Genomic DNA, 16,755 nt, shown 5'->3' on the forward strand with positions numbered 1-16,755 from the left:
TCCTGAGATGGACTGGAGATCGCTGGTAAAGAGACCTGAGCAGCTTATTGCTGCTGAAGGAAAAGTGATTGACTCAGCTTCTTCAGTGTGTCTTGGAGCTCCTGGTTCCTCATGCTGTAGATGAGGGGGTTCACTGCTGGGGGCACCACCGAGTACAGAACAGCCATGAGCAGATCCAGTGAGTGGGAGGAGGTGGAGGGGGGCTCCAGGTAGGTGAACATGCCAGTGCTGACATACAGGGAGACCACGGCCAGGTGAGGGAGGCACGTGGAAAAGGCTTTGTGCCGTCCCTGCTCAGAAGGGAACCTCAGCACAGCCATGAAGACCTGCACATAGGACAGGACAATGAAAATAAAACACCCAAACCCCAGGGAGACATTAACCACAAGAAGGCAGCCTACCCTGAGAGAGGAGTGTGAGCAGGAGAGCTGGAGGATCTGGGGGATTTCACAGAAGAACTGGTTTATGGCATTGTCTTGGCAGAGGGGTAGTGAAAATGGATTGGCCGTGTGCAGCACAGCATGGAGGACACCACTGCCCCAGGCAGCTCCTGCCATGTGGACACAAGCTCTGCTGCCCAGGAGGGTCCCCTAGTGCAGGGGTTTGCAGATGGCAACGTAGCGGTCATAGGCCATGATGGTGAGAAGAGACAACTCTGCTGACAAGAGGAAGACAAACAGAAACACTTGGGCAGCACATCCTGCATAGGAAATGGCCCTGGTGTCCCAGAGGGAATTGGCCATGGATTTGGGGACAGTAGTGGAGATGGAGCCCAGGCTGAGGAGGGAGAGGTTGAGGAGGAAGAATTACATGGGTGTGTGGAGGTGGTGGTCACAGGCTATGGCTGTGATGATGCGGCTGTTGCCCGGGAGGGCAGCCGGGTCGATGCCCAGGAAGAGGTAGAAGTGCAAGAGCTGCAGCTCCTGCTTGGCTGCAAACTCCAGGGGGAAAAAGTGGGTGATGGAGCTGCTGCTGGACATGTGCTGCCTCAGGGCAAGGGGCACTTTCCGTGGAGGGAAAGACAGTGACAAATTAGGGGAGAGTTCTCTGAGCAAAATCAAAGGAACTACTCACGGATGCTCTCCCTGCTACACTCAACTCCCTTTTCCTTTTGCAGGAGACCTTCTTCAGCTCCATGGCTGGAGCTCTGGTTGGTGCTGGCTGCGTGTGCCCTGAGGAGCAGAGCATCTGCTGGTTTGCTGCCCAGGAGTCAACCCTGCTCTGCAGCCATGGGTTCATGGGAACGGTAGGGGCAGGAGCCAGATCTTTGATGGGGGTTTTAGATCGCATGGCCTACTCTCAAAAGCCACCAGACACGGCCAAGAGCAGAGGGATCCACTGCAGACCACTAAACCTCTCACCTCTTCTCAAGGTCTCTTTTTCAGAAAAAAACAAAGTTTCTATGGGGCAGATTTGCATCGTGGAGGTCTGCTGGGCAGCTGCTCTCAGCCTGTGTGCTCTTCAGGGGAGATGCTGGAGAGCTGCCCCATGGCTCTGCTGGAGCTCTGGCTGCAGAGGAGCTGGTTCGTGCTTTGGACCCCACAGCCCTGAGGGCAGAGGCTTGGCTGGGTGGGAGAGAGGCAAGGGGGCTTGCTCAGAGCAAGGGGGTCTGCATTGGAGGGAACAGCAGGGGGTTTTCTGAATTCTCCCTCCCACGGTGTTCAGGGACCCTGCTGGCAAGGACAGCCATGGGATGGCCCTGGCTTTTGGAGATTCCTCTAGCACCCACACCTCCATTGCTCTGCATCCAAAGACTTACCACGTAGAAGGCTGTGAAGATCTCCCCCCCAGTGAGCTCTCTGCACCCTCCCACCCCACACTGCCTTAAACATTTACCTGCATCCCTACAAAGAGGAAGGCAGGCAGAAAAGCCAGGAGGCCTGCATGGATGAACAAGGAGCTCCTGGACATGACCAAAAGCAAAAGGGAGGCCTATAGGGAGTGGGAACAGGGGCGGGTAGCCTGGGAGGTTTGGTTTGAGCAGGACTGGTTTGAGCAGGCAGGGATCGGGTCAGACAAGCTAAAGCCCAGACAGAACTAAATCTGGCCTGGGACATTAAGACAAACAAAAAATCCTTCTTTAAGTATGTCAGTGAGAAAAGAAAGAGTAGGGAAAGTGTGGGCCCTCTCCGGAAGGAAACTCAAGAACTGGTTACCCGGGACAGAGACAGAGCTGAGGAACTCAATGACTTTTTTGCCTCAGTCTTCACTGGCAAGGACTGCAGCCGCAGTGCCCGTGACGCAGAATGCAAAGACGAGGATTGGGAAAATGGAGAACCGCCCACTGTAGGTGAAGATCCAGTGCGAGACCACCTGAGGAATCTGAAGGTGCACAAGTCCGTGGGACCTGATGAGACACATGCACGGGTCCTGAGGGAACTGGCAGATCAAGGCGCTAAGCCACCAGCCATCATATTTGAGAAGTCATGGCAGTCTGGCGAGGTTCCTACTGACTGGAAAAGGGGAAATGTAACCCCTATTTTCACAAAGGGAAATAAGGAAGACCCAGGGAACTACAGGCCAGTCAGTCTCCCCTCTGTGTCTGGCAAGATCATGGAGCAGATCCTCCTGGCAACTCTGCTGAGGCACATAGAAAACAAGGAGGTGACTGGTGACAGCCAGCATGGCTTCACCAAGGGCAAGTCATGCCTGACAAATTTGGTGGCCTTCTACAAAGGGCGTACAGCGGCAGTGGACAAGGGAAGATCAATTGATGTCATCTACTTGGACTTGTGCAAAGCGTTTGACACTGTCCTACATGATATCCCGGTCTCTAAATTGAAGAGAAAGAGATTCAAAAAATGGACCTCTTGGTGGATAAAGAATTGGCTAGATGGTCGCATTCAAAGTGTTGCGGTCAACGTCTCGATGTCCAAGTGGAGAGCAGTGACGAGTGGTGTTCCTCAGGGGTCAGTACTGGGACCTGTACATCTTTGTCGGTGACACGGACAGTGGGGTCGAGTGCTCACTCAGCAAGTTTGCTGATGATAGCAAGCTGTTTGGCGAGGTAGAAACGCTGGATGGGAGGGATGCCACCCAGAGGGAACTGGACAGGCTGCAGAGGTGGGCTGCATCAAAAGCAGTGTGACCAGCCAGGTCAAAGGAGGTGATCCTGCCCCTCTACTACACTCTGGTGAGACCCCATCTGGAGTACTGCATCCCGCTCTCGAGTCCCCAACAAAAGAAGGACATGGACCTGCTGGAGTGTGTCCAGAGGAGAGCCACGAGGATGATCCGAGGGCTGGAGCACCTCTCCTATGAGGAGAGGCTGAAAGAATGGGACTGTTCAGCCTGGAGAAGAGCAGGCTCTGGGGAGATCTTATTGTGGCCTTCCAGTACCTAAAGGGGGCCTACAGGAGAGCTGGGGAAGGACTTTTTACTGGGGTATGTAGCGATAGGACGAGGGGAATGACTTTAAACCGGAGGATTGAAGAGTAGGAAGAAGTTTTTCACTTTGAGGGTGGTGAGGCACTGGCCCAGGTTGCCCAGAGAGGTTGTTGAGGCCCCATCCCTGGAGGTGTTCAAGGCCAGGCTGGACGTAGCCTTGGGCAACCTGGTCTAGAGGGAGGTGTCCCTGCCTATGGCAGGGGGATTAGAACTCAATGATCTTCACAGTCCTTTCCAACCTAAACCTTTCTATGATACCTGAAGGCAGCTGGAAGAAGGGATAGTTGGAGAAGGTGGATCGATCCCATTTTCATTTCATTGCTATTACGCAATGGCCACACCCGCCAGTGCTTCCCCCACATCATGCCTGTCTAGAGGTTGGCCAAATTTCATGGGGTACAATGAAATACAATGAAATTGACCTTTCTGCAGAGCTGCAACCTGGCCAGGCAGTCCCTAACCGCTGTCAGGGCACGGGAGGGCACGCTTGTGTGTGGGGAACTGGTCAGTGGGCACGTGGAGGGGAGAGCGGGGGGCAAAAGGGATTGGGGTGAGTGAGGGGCTCAGTGCCAGTGTCTGGAGTGGGACCACGGGTGAGAGCCCGAGTCCCTGCTGCTGGCCGGAGGGGTAAATATCTGTGTCTTCCTCAGTCCCGGTGGGCACTCACCAGCAAACTTTGAGCTGGACCAGTCAGCCAGGAGGGGGTCCTGGGTCAGGCTGGGGTATGAGGGATTGATGAGGGTCCCCAGGGGACCTGAGGGGACCCCCAAGTGTGGGGTGCCTGTGGGATGAGCATGTCAGTGCTGGGTGTTTGCAGCGAGCACTGAGATGGCCCAGGAGATGCGTGGGGTGGGTCAGAGGGATGGGATCAGGGCCTGGGAGGGGAGAGCAGGTGTGGGCACTGAGGCAAAAGAAGGGTTAAGTGTGGTAGAACGAATAGGGAGGAATAAGCAGCTGCAGCACTGTTGTGGCAGATGATGAAGTTGTGTGAAGCTACTCCCTAGATAAGGAGGTGCTGCTCACGGGGAAGAGAGATTCCCTTTTCGGGGGGAACGTGATCTTTTAGAGCACGCGGTGGTGTAAACAAGTAAAGTAGAAACTTACTGGCCTTGGTAGAAAAGTATATAAAGAGCACGCTTGCTAAATAAAGCTGATTTCGATCCTGGATATCGGAGTCCGTGTCTTTCAATCTGCCAAAAATGACGCCTGAACAGGGACTTGAAGTTTCACTTCACCCAGGGCTATAATAGCAGCATCCCGCAGACCGGTGGCAGAGCCCGACTGAACTTGGATTGCTGAAAGGAAGTGGCTGAACTTGGAGTGCTGAAAGGAAGCGCCTGAACTTGCATCGCTGAAAGGAAGCACCTGAACTTGCATCGCTGAAAGGAAGTGGCTGAACTTGAAACAATGAGAGGAAGCGGCTGAACTTGCATCGCTGAAAGGAAGCGGCATTGTGCATGATTAATTACCTACCGCTTGACGGAGGTAAGCAGCCGGGGACTATGGGGAATGATATTTCCCAGGAGCAGAGAACCACAGTGAATATAATGCAGAAAATATTGAAACAACACGGCAAAACCCTACCCTCTAAGATCTCAAAGTGCTGTTAATGCGGGCTCGGTCAAACTGCCCGGGGATCGATTCCAGTTCTATCTACGATCCCAAAACCTGGGACCAGATAGGGGTCAAACTGTGGGACTCGGCAATCCGGTCTGACAAAACAGCAGCAGGGTGGCTCTCTGCATGGTGGACGTTGTTTGAGACCTTGAAACAGCATACTCAAAAGCCCGGAGAACAGTCTAAGACCACCTCAGCTCCATTGGATTTGGTGTCAGCCGACATGGTGGTGGGGGCTGTGGGAGATCAGGAATCGCCTGCAGGCGACCCTTTCGATCCCAGGCCAGTCGATCCTGAGCAGGAGCCAGATTTGTTTCCCCCCGATCCCCATGATAGATGGGACTCGGTCCGTGATGTAAAAAGGGGAGTCGCTTCGCCAACCAGTGTCACTCCAGGTTTGACAAGACAGCAGACCGCTTCAGCCATCGGGTCGGGGAAACAGCCAGGGCAGCGCGCAGAGGGGGCACATGATGACACAAGCCACCCTCCCCTGCCCCTGTCAGCCCCAGCCATTATGCCCGAACCAGCGGAAGCGCCAGAAAGGACATGGCCTCCGCAGTCACAGTAACGCTTTTTGATACAACCGCTACCCTGATCCCTACGGGGGTTAAGGGACCGTTGGGCAATGGACTGAGCACCCTCCTTCTCAGTCGCTCCTCGGCGATGTGCCAGGGACTGTTTGCATTGCCTGGTGTTATCCATGTGGACTTTACCGGGGAGATTCAAATTGCGGTATGGACTCCTGCTCCTCCGTGTCAGATTCCTGAAGGCTCACGTATTGCACAGTTTCTGCCATTTCAGAGCCAGGTGCCGTGATGCCTGGAAGATTCTCACAGAGATGGTTTCAGTTCCACGGGGCCCATGCAGATCATGTGGGCCCAGAAGGTCTCCACGAGACGCCCCTCCTACCGTTGTAGCCTCCGGCACTCCACCCGTCAAAATGAGATAACTCTGGAAGGAATTATTGATACGGGTGCGGATGTTACCAGCACCTCTACAACAGCTTGGCCTCCCTTGTGGCCACCCCCCAGGGCGGCTGCCTCCGTTTCTGGTATCAGGGGGGGCAGCTCTCCCATTGCAGAGTCAGCACAACATTCTGAGTACAGGCCCGGAGAGGTGAGTGGCAACTGTAAAGCCATTCATCCTCGCTAGCTGAGTCACTCTATGGGGCAGAGATTGCTTGTCACAATGGGGCCTCCACCTCCGGTCGGATTTTACATCATTTGGTGATCGGACGCTGAGGCTCCCTGGCAGCAGGATGTCCAAGTGCTCCACAGCTCCCCTCAAATCGTCAAATTGCTGGCAGTAGTTTGTTCCTTTTGCCAATGGTCAACACATCTCAGCATTGTCACCGACTCAGCCTATGTTGCTGGCCTGGGCAGCAGAATGGAATCTGCCTTTTTAAAGGAGGTCGCCAATCCTCACTTGTTTTCTCTTATGAGGCAATTGTTGCTTTTATTGGATTGGTGGCCGGGCAAATATTTTATCATGCATGTGCAGTCCCCGAATAAACTTCCAGGCCCCATGGTCGGAGGCAATGCACAGGCGGATCTGGTGGCGGGCCCGGTTGTGGTCCCACACACATTTGAGCAAGCTTGTTTGTCACATGAAGTTTTTCATCAAAATGCTCAGGCATTAGCTTGTCCGTTTTCTATATCCAAGGAACAGGCTCAAGCCATTGCTGCCTCCTGTCCAGACTGCCAGCAAGTGACGCCGGTGTCCCCATTGGCATTAATCCCTGAGGTCTGTCGGCTCCAGAACTTTGGCAGACAGACACTGCCTGTGTTCCAGATCTCAGCAGGTTGAAATACGTGCACGTGTCGGTTGACACATTTTCGACATGTATTTTTGCCTCCTGTCATACAGCTGAGCGAGCTAGTAGTTCGGCATCTAAAGGCCGCCTTTGTGGCATTGGTGTCCCGCGACGTGTTCAGACTGATAACGGTCCTGCCTATACGGCCCGTCAGACGGCACGCTTTTTCCAGGTGTGGGTGGTTTCCCACATTACGGGTATCTCCCATTCTCCTACTGGCCAAGCCATCATGGAACGGGCCCATGGCATGCTCAAAGCCATGTTGCAAAAACAAAAAGGGGGGTGGCCCTAGGCACACCGCCAGAACGTTTAGCAAAAGCATTATATGTCTTGAATTTTTTAAATCGATGGACGGACGGTGAGCTGGCCGTGATAAAACACTTTACTCTCTCAGAGGGACTGCAAGCACTCTCTCCACGGGCGAAAGCACAGGTGATGATCAAAAATATGATGAATAACCAATGGGAAGGTCCGTACCCACAGATAACTTGGGGTCGCGGATATGCTTGTGTCTCCACAGATACTGCACCAAGATGCGTTTTGGCGAGATGGGTCCGACCGTCGCTGCAGTCATCCTCGTCATCATGATGACAGCAGAACCAGGAGATGTGCTGTGGATCCCACCGGCACCCAAGGAAAACATCTGCGTAACTTTGGCAAACAAGACCAGTCAGGACACCCTGCGCCTTTCGCTGCCTACCCCAGGAAACCCCTTTTCCACATGTCTCGTTGGTGTCCCAGCAGACAACTGGCCAAGCCATGAACAAGCAAGGCATTTTGGAAACTCATCAGCTTTGGCTCATAACTGGGATGGGTGGGCTCCTCACTTGCCACCCCTACCCCATGAGCCACAGGAGAATGAACTCCTAGGCTCAATCAAAATGGATAGCTGTCTAATTTTTCAGTATACTGGAAACAATTTTAAGTATACGAGCACCGAATGTTAATTCTTCTCTGTCTATGTATAGAAATAACACGGCCTGGTGCAGCTAGAGCAGTAGTAAGGTCTCCCGCTCCAGCAATGTGCCTTTACAGCTCCTGCGGGGGCTCTTTATCTGTGGCGATCGAGCTTGGGGAGGTGTAGCCTAACATATAAGGGGAGGGCCCTGTAGTCCGGGAAGACTTACGCAGTTGACCCCAAATACATCAACGATTCTGAATTTTACAAAACATCATCGACGCCCCAAACGATCGGCCCACGCCTTTCAGAGCGAATGCAATGATAACGTGGGGTTTTGGAGTAAAGGGGAGATAATTACGGCCTCTATGCTGCTTCGCAAGCTTTAGCCACGTTGAATAAATTTGAGTGCTGGCTTACCAAACAGAGCAATGCCACGTCGCTGTCTCTGTCTAGCTTATTAATGGATGTAGACTCGGTTGGACATGCTGCTTTGCAGAACCGTGCTTTTTTCTGTGCCTTTTACAATATTTGCAGAGAATGTTGAAAAACTCAATCAACACAGTGCTAATTGTTCAACAAAAGAAAAAAGGGGGAGAAGTGGGGACTGAGGCAAAAGAAGGGTTAAGTGTGGTAGAACGAATAGGGAGGAATAAGCAGCTGCAGCACTGTTGTGGCAGATGATGAAGTTGTGTGAAGCTACTCCCTAGATAAGGAGAGCTGCTCACAGGGAAGAGTGATTCCCTTTACGGGGGGAACATGATCTTTTAGAGTATGCGATGGTGTAAACAAGCAAAGTAGAAAATTACTGGTCTTGGTAGAAAAGTATAAAAAGAGCACGCTTGCTTAATAAAGCTGATTTCAATCCTGCATATCGGAGTTCGTGTCTTTCACTCCACCACAAGCCGGGGGGAAAAGCGATGTGGGGTGCGCAGACATTAGGGGAATGGTTCACGCCCCGGTGTGGGATAACATGCGGTTGGGAGGTGGTGAGGGTTTGCTTTTGGGTCGCTTGTTTTTTGTTCTTGGTCCTTCAGTTATTAAACTGTCTTTACATTGTCTGCTCCGAGTTTCTGTGCTGAGCTTGTGGGCCCTGTCAAACCATGGGCGGTCTCTCTGGGTGGGGTTTTCCTCCTGCCCACCAGTGCCTGACTTTCACTTCTGCTCTATGACTCACTCTGATTTCCCGGAATAGCAGGAGAGGGGCCGCTGGCCACGGGCAGAGGATAAAAGTCAGGGCAGGACCCAGGCTGCAGCAAAGCTGTTGCAGCCTTGGACAGGGGACGAAGGCAGCGGTGAGTCCCTTCCCCTCACGCCTCCCCCCAGCCCGGGCAAGCAGCCCTGCACACTGGGGCTGCGGAATGCCTCCTTCTGACCCGGGAAGCCACGGGGTCCCCAGCAAGTGACAGGGACCCAAGCGGGTGGGAGGAGGAGGTGGCCCAAACGTCTCCGTAGGCTCTGGCACTGAGCAAGAGGAATGGGTGGCTGGGAGCGGGTGTTCACCCCCCTGTGGCTTTGCACGCGCGTTAGGACTGGCCGAAGCTGGGGCGCTATGCCCGAACCTTTCCTCTCCTCCCTACTATGCGGGGAGTGCCCTTGACATGAGGGGCAGCCTCTTGTCCCCCCCTGGGGATCGCCTTGCTTTGCCTGGAAGAGGGCAGTGCTTGTGAGGTCCTCAGAGAGGATTCAAAGCCCAGCAGTGGGCAGTGTGTGTGGAGCTGGCCATTGCCACAGTGAGTCGCGGGGGGTGCGGGAGGTTGCCGTGGGGCAGCTTCTGGGTCTGGGCATGGGCTGAGCCCTTGTGCTGCCTCCACGTCTGTGCGTGGGGTTTGCTGGAGCCCGGGAGGGGCTGGTGATAGCTGGGGCTTGTCGTGGTTTAACCCCAGCTAGCAACTAAGCCCCACACAGCCGGTGGCTGCCCCTCCCCGGGTGGGATGGGGCAGAGAATCAGAAGGGAGAGAACTCATAGGTCGAGATCAAGATGTTTTAATAGGCAAAGCAAAAGCAAAGTGTGTGCAAACAAAGCAAAATGGTCGGTTGGGGGTCAGCTGTCGTGGCGGTGACCGTTCCCGACTTCTTGTTCATTCTTATCATCTCAAAGCACCTGGATGTAAAGAAGGTTATCACATGCAAGCTTAGGAAGTGCGGGCTAGATGAATGGACAGTGGGGTGGATTGAGAACTGGCTGACAGATAGAGCTCAGAGGGTTGTGGTTAGTGGTGCAGAGTCTAGTTGGAGGTCAGTAGCAAGTGGTGTCCCTCAATGGTCAGTACTGGGTCCAGTCCTGTTCAATGTATTCATCGATGATCTGGATGAAGGGATAGAGTGTACTATCAGCAAGTTTGCTGATGACACTAAACTGGGAGGAGTGGCTGACCCGCCAGAAGGCTGTGCGGCTTTGCAGCGTGACCTGGAGAGGCTGGAGAGTTGGGCAGGGAGGAACCTAATGAAATTCAACAAGGGTAAATGTAGGGTACTGCATCTGGGGAGGAATAACCCCATGCATCAGTACAGGTTGGGGGCTGACCTCCTGGAGAGCAGCTCTGTGGAAAGGGACCTGGGAGTCCTGGTGGACAACAGGATGACCATGAGCCAGCAATGTGCCCTGGCGGCCAAGAGGGCCAATGGCATCCTGGGGTGCATCAAAAAGAGTGTGGCCAGCAGGTGGAGGGAAGTCATCCTCCCCCTCTACTCTGCCCTGGTGAGGCCGCATCTGGAGTACTGCGTCCAGTTCTGGGCTCCCCAGTACACGAAAGACAGGGATCTGCTGGAGAGGCTCCAGCAAAGGGCTATGAAGATAATTAGGGGATTAGAACATCTTTCATATGAGGAAAGGCTGAGGAACTTGGGTCTCTTTAGTCAAGAGAAAAGAAGACTGAGGGGGGATCTTATTAATGCTTTCAAATACTTAAAGGGAGGATGCCAGAGGGATGGGAGGAGTCTTTTCTCAGTGGTTCCCATTGATAGGACGAGGGGTAATGGGCACAAGCTTGAACATAGGAAGTTCCGTCTTAACATGAGGAGGACGTTGTTCACTTTGAGGGTAGTGGATCACTGGAACAGGCTGCCCAGAGAGGTTGTGGAGTCTCCCACTCTGGAGACGTTCAAAACCCGCCTGGACGCTGTCCTGTGAAACCTGTTGTAGGTGACCCTGCTCTGGCAGGGGGGTAGGACTAGATAATCTCCAGAGGTCCCTTCCAACCCTGACGATTCTGTGATTCTGTGATTCTGTGATTCTGTGGTGGTTTTGGCTGGGATAGAGTAAATTTTCTTGCTCCCAGATCCAGAAGCCACAGGTGCGGGGGCTTGTCATGGTGGTTGCGTTTTGAGGTAAAACAGGACCAATTGTGTTCAGGAACTTCACGTTTTAGCTAAGCCTCTTCTTACTGCTGAAAATTAACTGCACATTGTGCAGAAACTCATGTCCCGGTGAGAAGCACAGCGGGGGGTGAGACGAGGTTTAACGGGGTCGGGTGTGAGAAATTTATGGAGACATTCCTAGGCAGCTCCCAGAAGCTTGACTTTCATCCCCTAACCTATCCTTCCCTTGGTGCTGCTGTGACTCTGCAGCCATTCCTCTGCCCTAGAGCCCTGCCTGAGGCCATTGCTCTGTCCCACACCCATTTCTGCACAATTCGGCACTCAGCAAACTTCCACGGGGGGTTCAGGACACAATGCAGAACACTCCCACGGTCCCAGTGGGCTTTGCGGAATTGAGCCATTCCTGTTGTGTGGCCAACGGGAAGGGGCTGTGCACCTCTTCCAAGTGTCGTCGTTGTCTTGGCAGCATCGCTTGCGATGGGCCAAAAGAGGAGGTGTGGTGGAAGGAATTTGATGCAAAGCATGATTGGCTTGGAGAAATGAAGCAGGGTGATAAGGACTGTCCCTGTTTGGACTGTGGGGTGCCCCCACCTTGTTAAGCATGCCGTCTCGCCGTCTCCTCCGCAGGCTGCGTTTGCGTCAGCAATGGCATCTGAAGTGCACATGCCGGAGCCTGTCTGCCTCATAGAGAACAGCCAGACGAAGAGGCTGGTGGTGCATCAGGAGGCCCTGCAGGTGCTGTCGGAGATCACCCAGCCTGTGGTGGTGGTGGGCATCACAGGGCTGTACCGCACTGGCAAGTCCTACCTCATGAACAGGCTGGCTGGTCAGAGGAAAGGTGAGGGAGGTCCCGACCCCGGCTGGCCAAGGTACCTGGGTTTCCCCCTCTCTATGTAGCACTCTGGAGAGCCGTACGTCCTCCCCACAGGTTTCTCGCTGGGCTGCGGCCTGCAGTCCCACACCAAAGGGGTCTGGATGTGGTGTGTACCTCACCCCTGCCAGCCTGGACACACTCTGGTGCTGCTGGACACTGAAGGGCTGGGCGACGTGGAGAAGGTGTGGCAGAGGCGGAAGCTGCCTTTGTGCATTCCCAGCACTTGGGGAAGCTCTTGAGGGCCCAGCCACGGGGACCAGAGTGCAGGTGTTCCCACCACCGGTGGAGGCCTTCAGCCTGTGTGCTGGGAAGAGCCGGCGGCCACGGGGAAGGCGGTTGGGGTAGACGAGGTGCCAAATTCCTCTGCTTCTCTGGCAAAGAGCAGCAGAACGGGAACGAGGAGCTCAGGGAGCACTTGGATAGAGGTGTGGTGGCACCCTGAGAGTAAAGAGTTGAGGATAACGCGGCTGCAGAAAGACATGGGGGTGGCATGGGGGTGGATGTCTCCAAATAGTGGGCTTGCCATGGCATGTTGGTTAGGGGTGCTCAGGGTCTGGGGCTCTGGGGTTCTGCTCAGACTTTGGGAGTGTTGTTAACAAGAGCCATGGGTTCTTGTTCCAGGGCGACACCAAGAACGACACCTGGATCTTTGTGCTCACCGTACTGCTCTCCAGCACCCTGATCTACAACAGCAGAGGCACCATTGACCAGCAGGCCATGGAGCAACTGCAGTATCCTTGGTGGGACAGCAGCACCAGGGATGCCCTCCTCTGCCTGTATGGTGGGCAAGGGCTTGACAAATGTTACTTCCTCCGACAGTGGCAGAACCTTCTGGTGCTGCCCAGTGATGTGCTTTGAGTCCTCAGGAGTGCCATGTGGTGGAGCTGAGGGCTGAGGCTTTTTCTCCCTCCTCCTTCCGGTGGTTCCCTGCAGTTGTCTGTCCCCGCAGAGTCTCCCCTCTTGCCCAGGAAGTGCTGGGGGCTTGCAGGATGGCGATGCCCCTGCCTTCAGAGCAGAGCTCCCTCTTTCCTTAGCCAGCTCCCTAGCTATGTGATGAAGCTGTCCGAGCATGTCAAGTTGAAAGCAGCACTCGAGCAGAGTAACAATAAAGGGAAGGATTCTGAAAAGTTTGTCTCCTTCTTCCCAACGTTTGTCTGGACTGTCCGGGATTTCACGCTGCAGATGGAGGTGGATGGGAAGGAAATCTCTGAGGATGACTACTTGGAGAAGGCACTGAATTTGAAGGCTGGTAAGGGAATGGTGCTGTGCTGCTGGAGACGTCCAGCCCCAGACTCAGCGGCATTTCAGGGTAAGTCAAGAGCAGCCCAAGCCCGGTGAACTTGCTCCGTGTCCCCTTACCCCACAGGTAACAGCCCAGAGATCCAGCGCTACAATGAGCCCCGGGAATGCATCTGCAGGTTCTTTCCAAATCGCAAGTGCTTTGTTTTTGAGCAGCCAGCCCACAAGAGGGACCTGGTCCACTTGGAGGAGCTTCAGGATCATGAGATCAATCCTGAATTCCAGCAGCAGGCGGAGAAATTCTGCAGGCACATCTGGGAGAAGTCTTCACCTAAGACCATCCCCGGTGGCAGCATCATAACAGGGACGTGTGAGTACGGCTGTCCAGAGGATTGGGTGGCCAGCAGCTCCTGGCACTGTGTCTGGGGAGGGGTCAAATGCATAGTGAAATGATGCCGGTGGGGAAAGGGAGAGGTATTCTGCTGGCTGCTGTGCCTGCCTCTGGATTTGGAGGTTCTGGGTGTTGGAGGCGGGTGGGAAAGAGTTTGGAAGAGAAGTTGAGGCAGGCTCTGGCAGGGAGGCAGCAGGGATATGGCAGGAGCCGGGGCCGAAGGGGAGCCTGGGTTGTGTTGGGGCTGCCGATCTCTCATCCTCGGTCCTCCTTGGCAGTGCTGGGGAAACTGGCAGAGGCCTACGTGGAGGCCATCCAGAGCGGGGCAGTGCCATGCCTGGAGAGTGCAATGCTTGCCCTGGCCAAGATTGCAAATGCAGCGGCAGTGGAAGAGGCTGTGAAGTTGTACCATGATCTGATGCATCAGCGGGCGCAGCTGCCGACGGAGACCGTTGAGGAGCTCCTGGATCTGCACAGCCAGTGCGAGTGGGAGGCACTGGAGCTGTTCCAGAAACAGGCATTCGAGGATGACATCTGCCATTTCCAGGCAGATCTTACAGTAGGTGGTCCCCAGCCCAGCTGGGATTCCACCAGGGACATGCTTCCCCTCTCCTGCTGACTAATTCTTGTCCCTCTGTTTTGTGAAGCCTGTGGTCCCTGGCATGCTCTCTGCTCCTGGGCACCTTGGCGCAGAGATGTCCATGGGTGCACAATGCCCTCCCCATCTCTCACCTGCCAGCTGATTACCCCACAGATGGAGATCCCAATTTCTTTGGCAACAGGGCTTGATTTTTGCCTAGAATGAGAGCAGCAGCCGCAGCTCAGCCTGGGCTGATGCCTTTGCTCTGCATCTTTCTGGACAGCGCCAGGTGGAGGCCATCAAGGCGACGTTCTGCAGGGCCAACGAGGAGGTGTCCCGTCGCAATTGCAAGGCTGCTCTCTGGAACCTCTACCAAGACATAGACAAAAACATCAGTGCTGGTGTCTACAGTGTGTCAGGGGGTTATGAGCTGTTCAAAGGAGACCAGAAGGCACTGTTGGAGAAATATTGGGAGCTGCCTGGCAAGGGGGTGAAGGTAGGCACAAGAGCAGCTCCCCTTCAAGGGGAGAGGCTCCACGTCCCATCCCCTTCCCCCAGGAAACCATTTCCCCCCTGCTGCTCTTTCTGCCCCCGACTCCTCTTCTACTGTACTCCTGCAGGCTTATGCTGTCCTGCTGGAGTTCCTCCCGCGCATAGAGGCTCTGGAAAAAATCATCATCAACACCCAAATCTCCCTGGCAGAGAAGGACAAGGAGCTGAAAAGTAAAATCTGGGGGGCAGAAATGTCACTGCCTGTCGAGGGCCAAGCTTGGTGGGGGGGACAAGAGTAGTCCTTGGGAGCTTGGGGGCTCAGCTCCCGCCTTTGCAACACCTCTGTTTCTCTGTCACCAGGTGAGCGGGAGCAGTATGAGAGAGCTCAGAAGGAGTGGGAGGACGAGTGGAAGAGGATGAACAGAGACCGTGTATTTTCAAATGTCACACATTTCGTGTTTCCCCTTATGCAAGGATTGATATCTTTACTCTTACTCCTGTTGTAGCCAAATACGACGGTGTGTTTAGTCCCCACGTAGAAGTCTGTTAAAGTTTGAAAGCCTTTCCTGCAAGACGCTTGCTGTAGAGTAGGGAAGTGACCTCCACGTTCGCTTGTACTGCACTGTAGACCTGAAGGCACGGGGAACGTCTACAGCCAGGGTGGCCTGGGGCACAGAAAGGCCATAATGCCCGGAGGGCGGTCGGGGAGCATTTTGCCATGCTCAGAACATGTCCCTGGGGATCTAACACACCTCTTCGAGAGACCTCCTCAGCAGGGCTGTGGGAAACACGCCCGAGAGAGCTTGAAGCCCACTAGCTGATATCCTAGGCTGGCACGTACTGCGGCAGCGTGAAAGAGCGCGGAGGTTGTGAGTAGAGCAGGAATCCCCGTGGTGGGCGCTACCTGGTTTGCTTGGCATCAGTCCTGGGCAGAGGAACCCAGAAGGAGTGAGCCCGTGACCCAGGGAGCAGTGAGTGAAAGCCATCCTCTGCTCTGTAGCTCTTCCCACCCTGGTCCTTCGTGAGGCTCTTCTCCCTCTGAAGCGGTGAGGAAGTTGTCCCCAGAGGGCTGTCGTGCTCTCTGCTCGCTCACCCCAGCTGCATGCTGCTGCCTCTTGTCTCTCTTGAGCCCAAGAGATCCCCAAGTGCCCCTTCCCGAGGGTGTCTGAGGTGGTATAGCAGGAGATGGCTGTTGTACAGAGGGTTCGTGGGAGGTGTCCCCCACATCGTACTGGGGTTGGCTGGGAGAGAGTTAATGTTCTCCTTAGATGCCGGGGTGGTTGTGTGTTTTGGATTTGTTGGTGTCACCCCCCTGTTTTAGCTGTCACCGAAGCGTGTCTGCACCTTTTCTGTTTCTCATCCACCAGGGAGTAGGCGGGGGGTGGGCAAGGAGTTGGGAGGGGACACAGCGGGGACAGCTGACCCCAACTGACCAAAGCGATATCCCGGACCATATGAGCCTGTGCCCCAGCAATGGAAACCGGGGGAAAGCGGGAGGGAGGGGGGATGTTTGGAGTTATGGCGTTTGTCTTCAAAGCCACCACTACGCACGATGGAGCCCTGCTTTCCTGCAGGTGGCTGACTGCCTGCCGATGGGAAGTGGAGAATGAATCCCTTCTTTTGCTTTGTTTGCACAGGCACCTTTGGCTTTATCTATTAAACTGTCTTTATCGTGAGCTATGAGTTGTCTCACTTTCACCCTTCCCATTGTCTCCTCCATCCCCCAAGTGGTGTGGGGCTTAGCTGCCTTCCGGGGTCAACCCACGACACCCATGGGCAAAGGGGTGTCCCTCTTCCCTGCAGGCAATGAAATGTTCACCTGCAGCATGAGAAGAAGCAGGGACACTAACCGTTGCAGTAAGGTGAAGGAGTAGAGGGTTTTGAGTTCTTTCTGGACAGAGGGGCTGCTCCAAAGGCAGTCACCCCCGCCACGCCAGAGACACTAGCCCCTGGAAAGACTTTCCTGCGCTGTGGGCACTCCATCCCTGCAGGGGACGTCTGCCCGTGAGAGAGGAAGGTCTGCAGAGCACAGCCCCTGCTCACCCAGCAAGGTCCTGGGAAAGCTCCCGAGGACAAAGCCCAGGCTCTGCTCCTCCACAGGCTCCTGTGCCGGTGCTCTTTGCCCTCCTGAGCCCCCACACCG

General features: G+C 54.7%; 1 protein-coding gene and 1 pseudogene across 2 annotated transcripts; one reads left to right on the forward strand and one right to left on the reverse strand.

The window, feature by feature from the left end:
* Nucleotides 1–44: 44 nt before the first annotated feature.
* On the reverse strand, nucleotides 45–5,706 carry LOC309682595 (olfactory receptor 14A16-like; annotated as a pseudogene). The gene is made up of 3 exons: nucleotides 5,607–5,706; nucleotides 4,055–4,141; nucleotides 45–931 (listed from the first exon to the last, which is right to left on the reverse strand). The product of its transcript is annotated as an olfactory receptor 14A16-like (transcript).
* A 159-nt stretch (nucleotides 5,707–5,865) lies between these two features.
* Nucleotides 5,866–16,288, forward strand: LOC309682596 (guanylate-binding protein 1-like; the record flags this gene model as incomplete). Its single annotated transcript, XM_082496704.1, has 9 exons — nucleotides 5,866–5,977; nucleotides 6,086–6,120; nucleotides 6,871–6,989; nucleotides 7,338–7,464; nucleotides 12,532–12,691; nucleotides 13,250–13,519; nucleotides 13,819–14,616; nucleotides 14,741–14,843; nucleotides 14,973–16,288. 7 exons carry the CDS (start codon nucleotides 5,866–5,868, stop codon nucleotides 14,157–14,159), a joined length of 1,164 nt encoding a protein of 387 aa, XP_082352830.1. The 3' UTR covers nucleotides 14,160–14,616; nucleotides 14,741–14,843; nucleotides 14,973–16,288.
* Nucleotides 16,289–16,755: the final 467 nt, after the last annotated feature.

This window comes from Vanellus vanellus (assembly GCF_965231255.1).
Source record: "Vanellus vanellus genome assembly, chromosome: 30".
NCBI lineage: Eukaryota > Metazoa > Chordata > Aves > Charadriiformes > Charadriidae > Vanellus > Vanellus vanellus.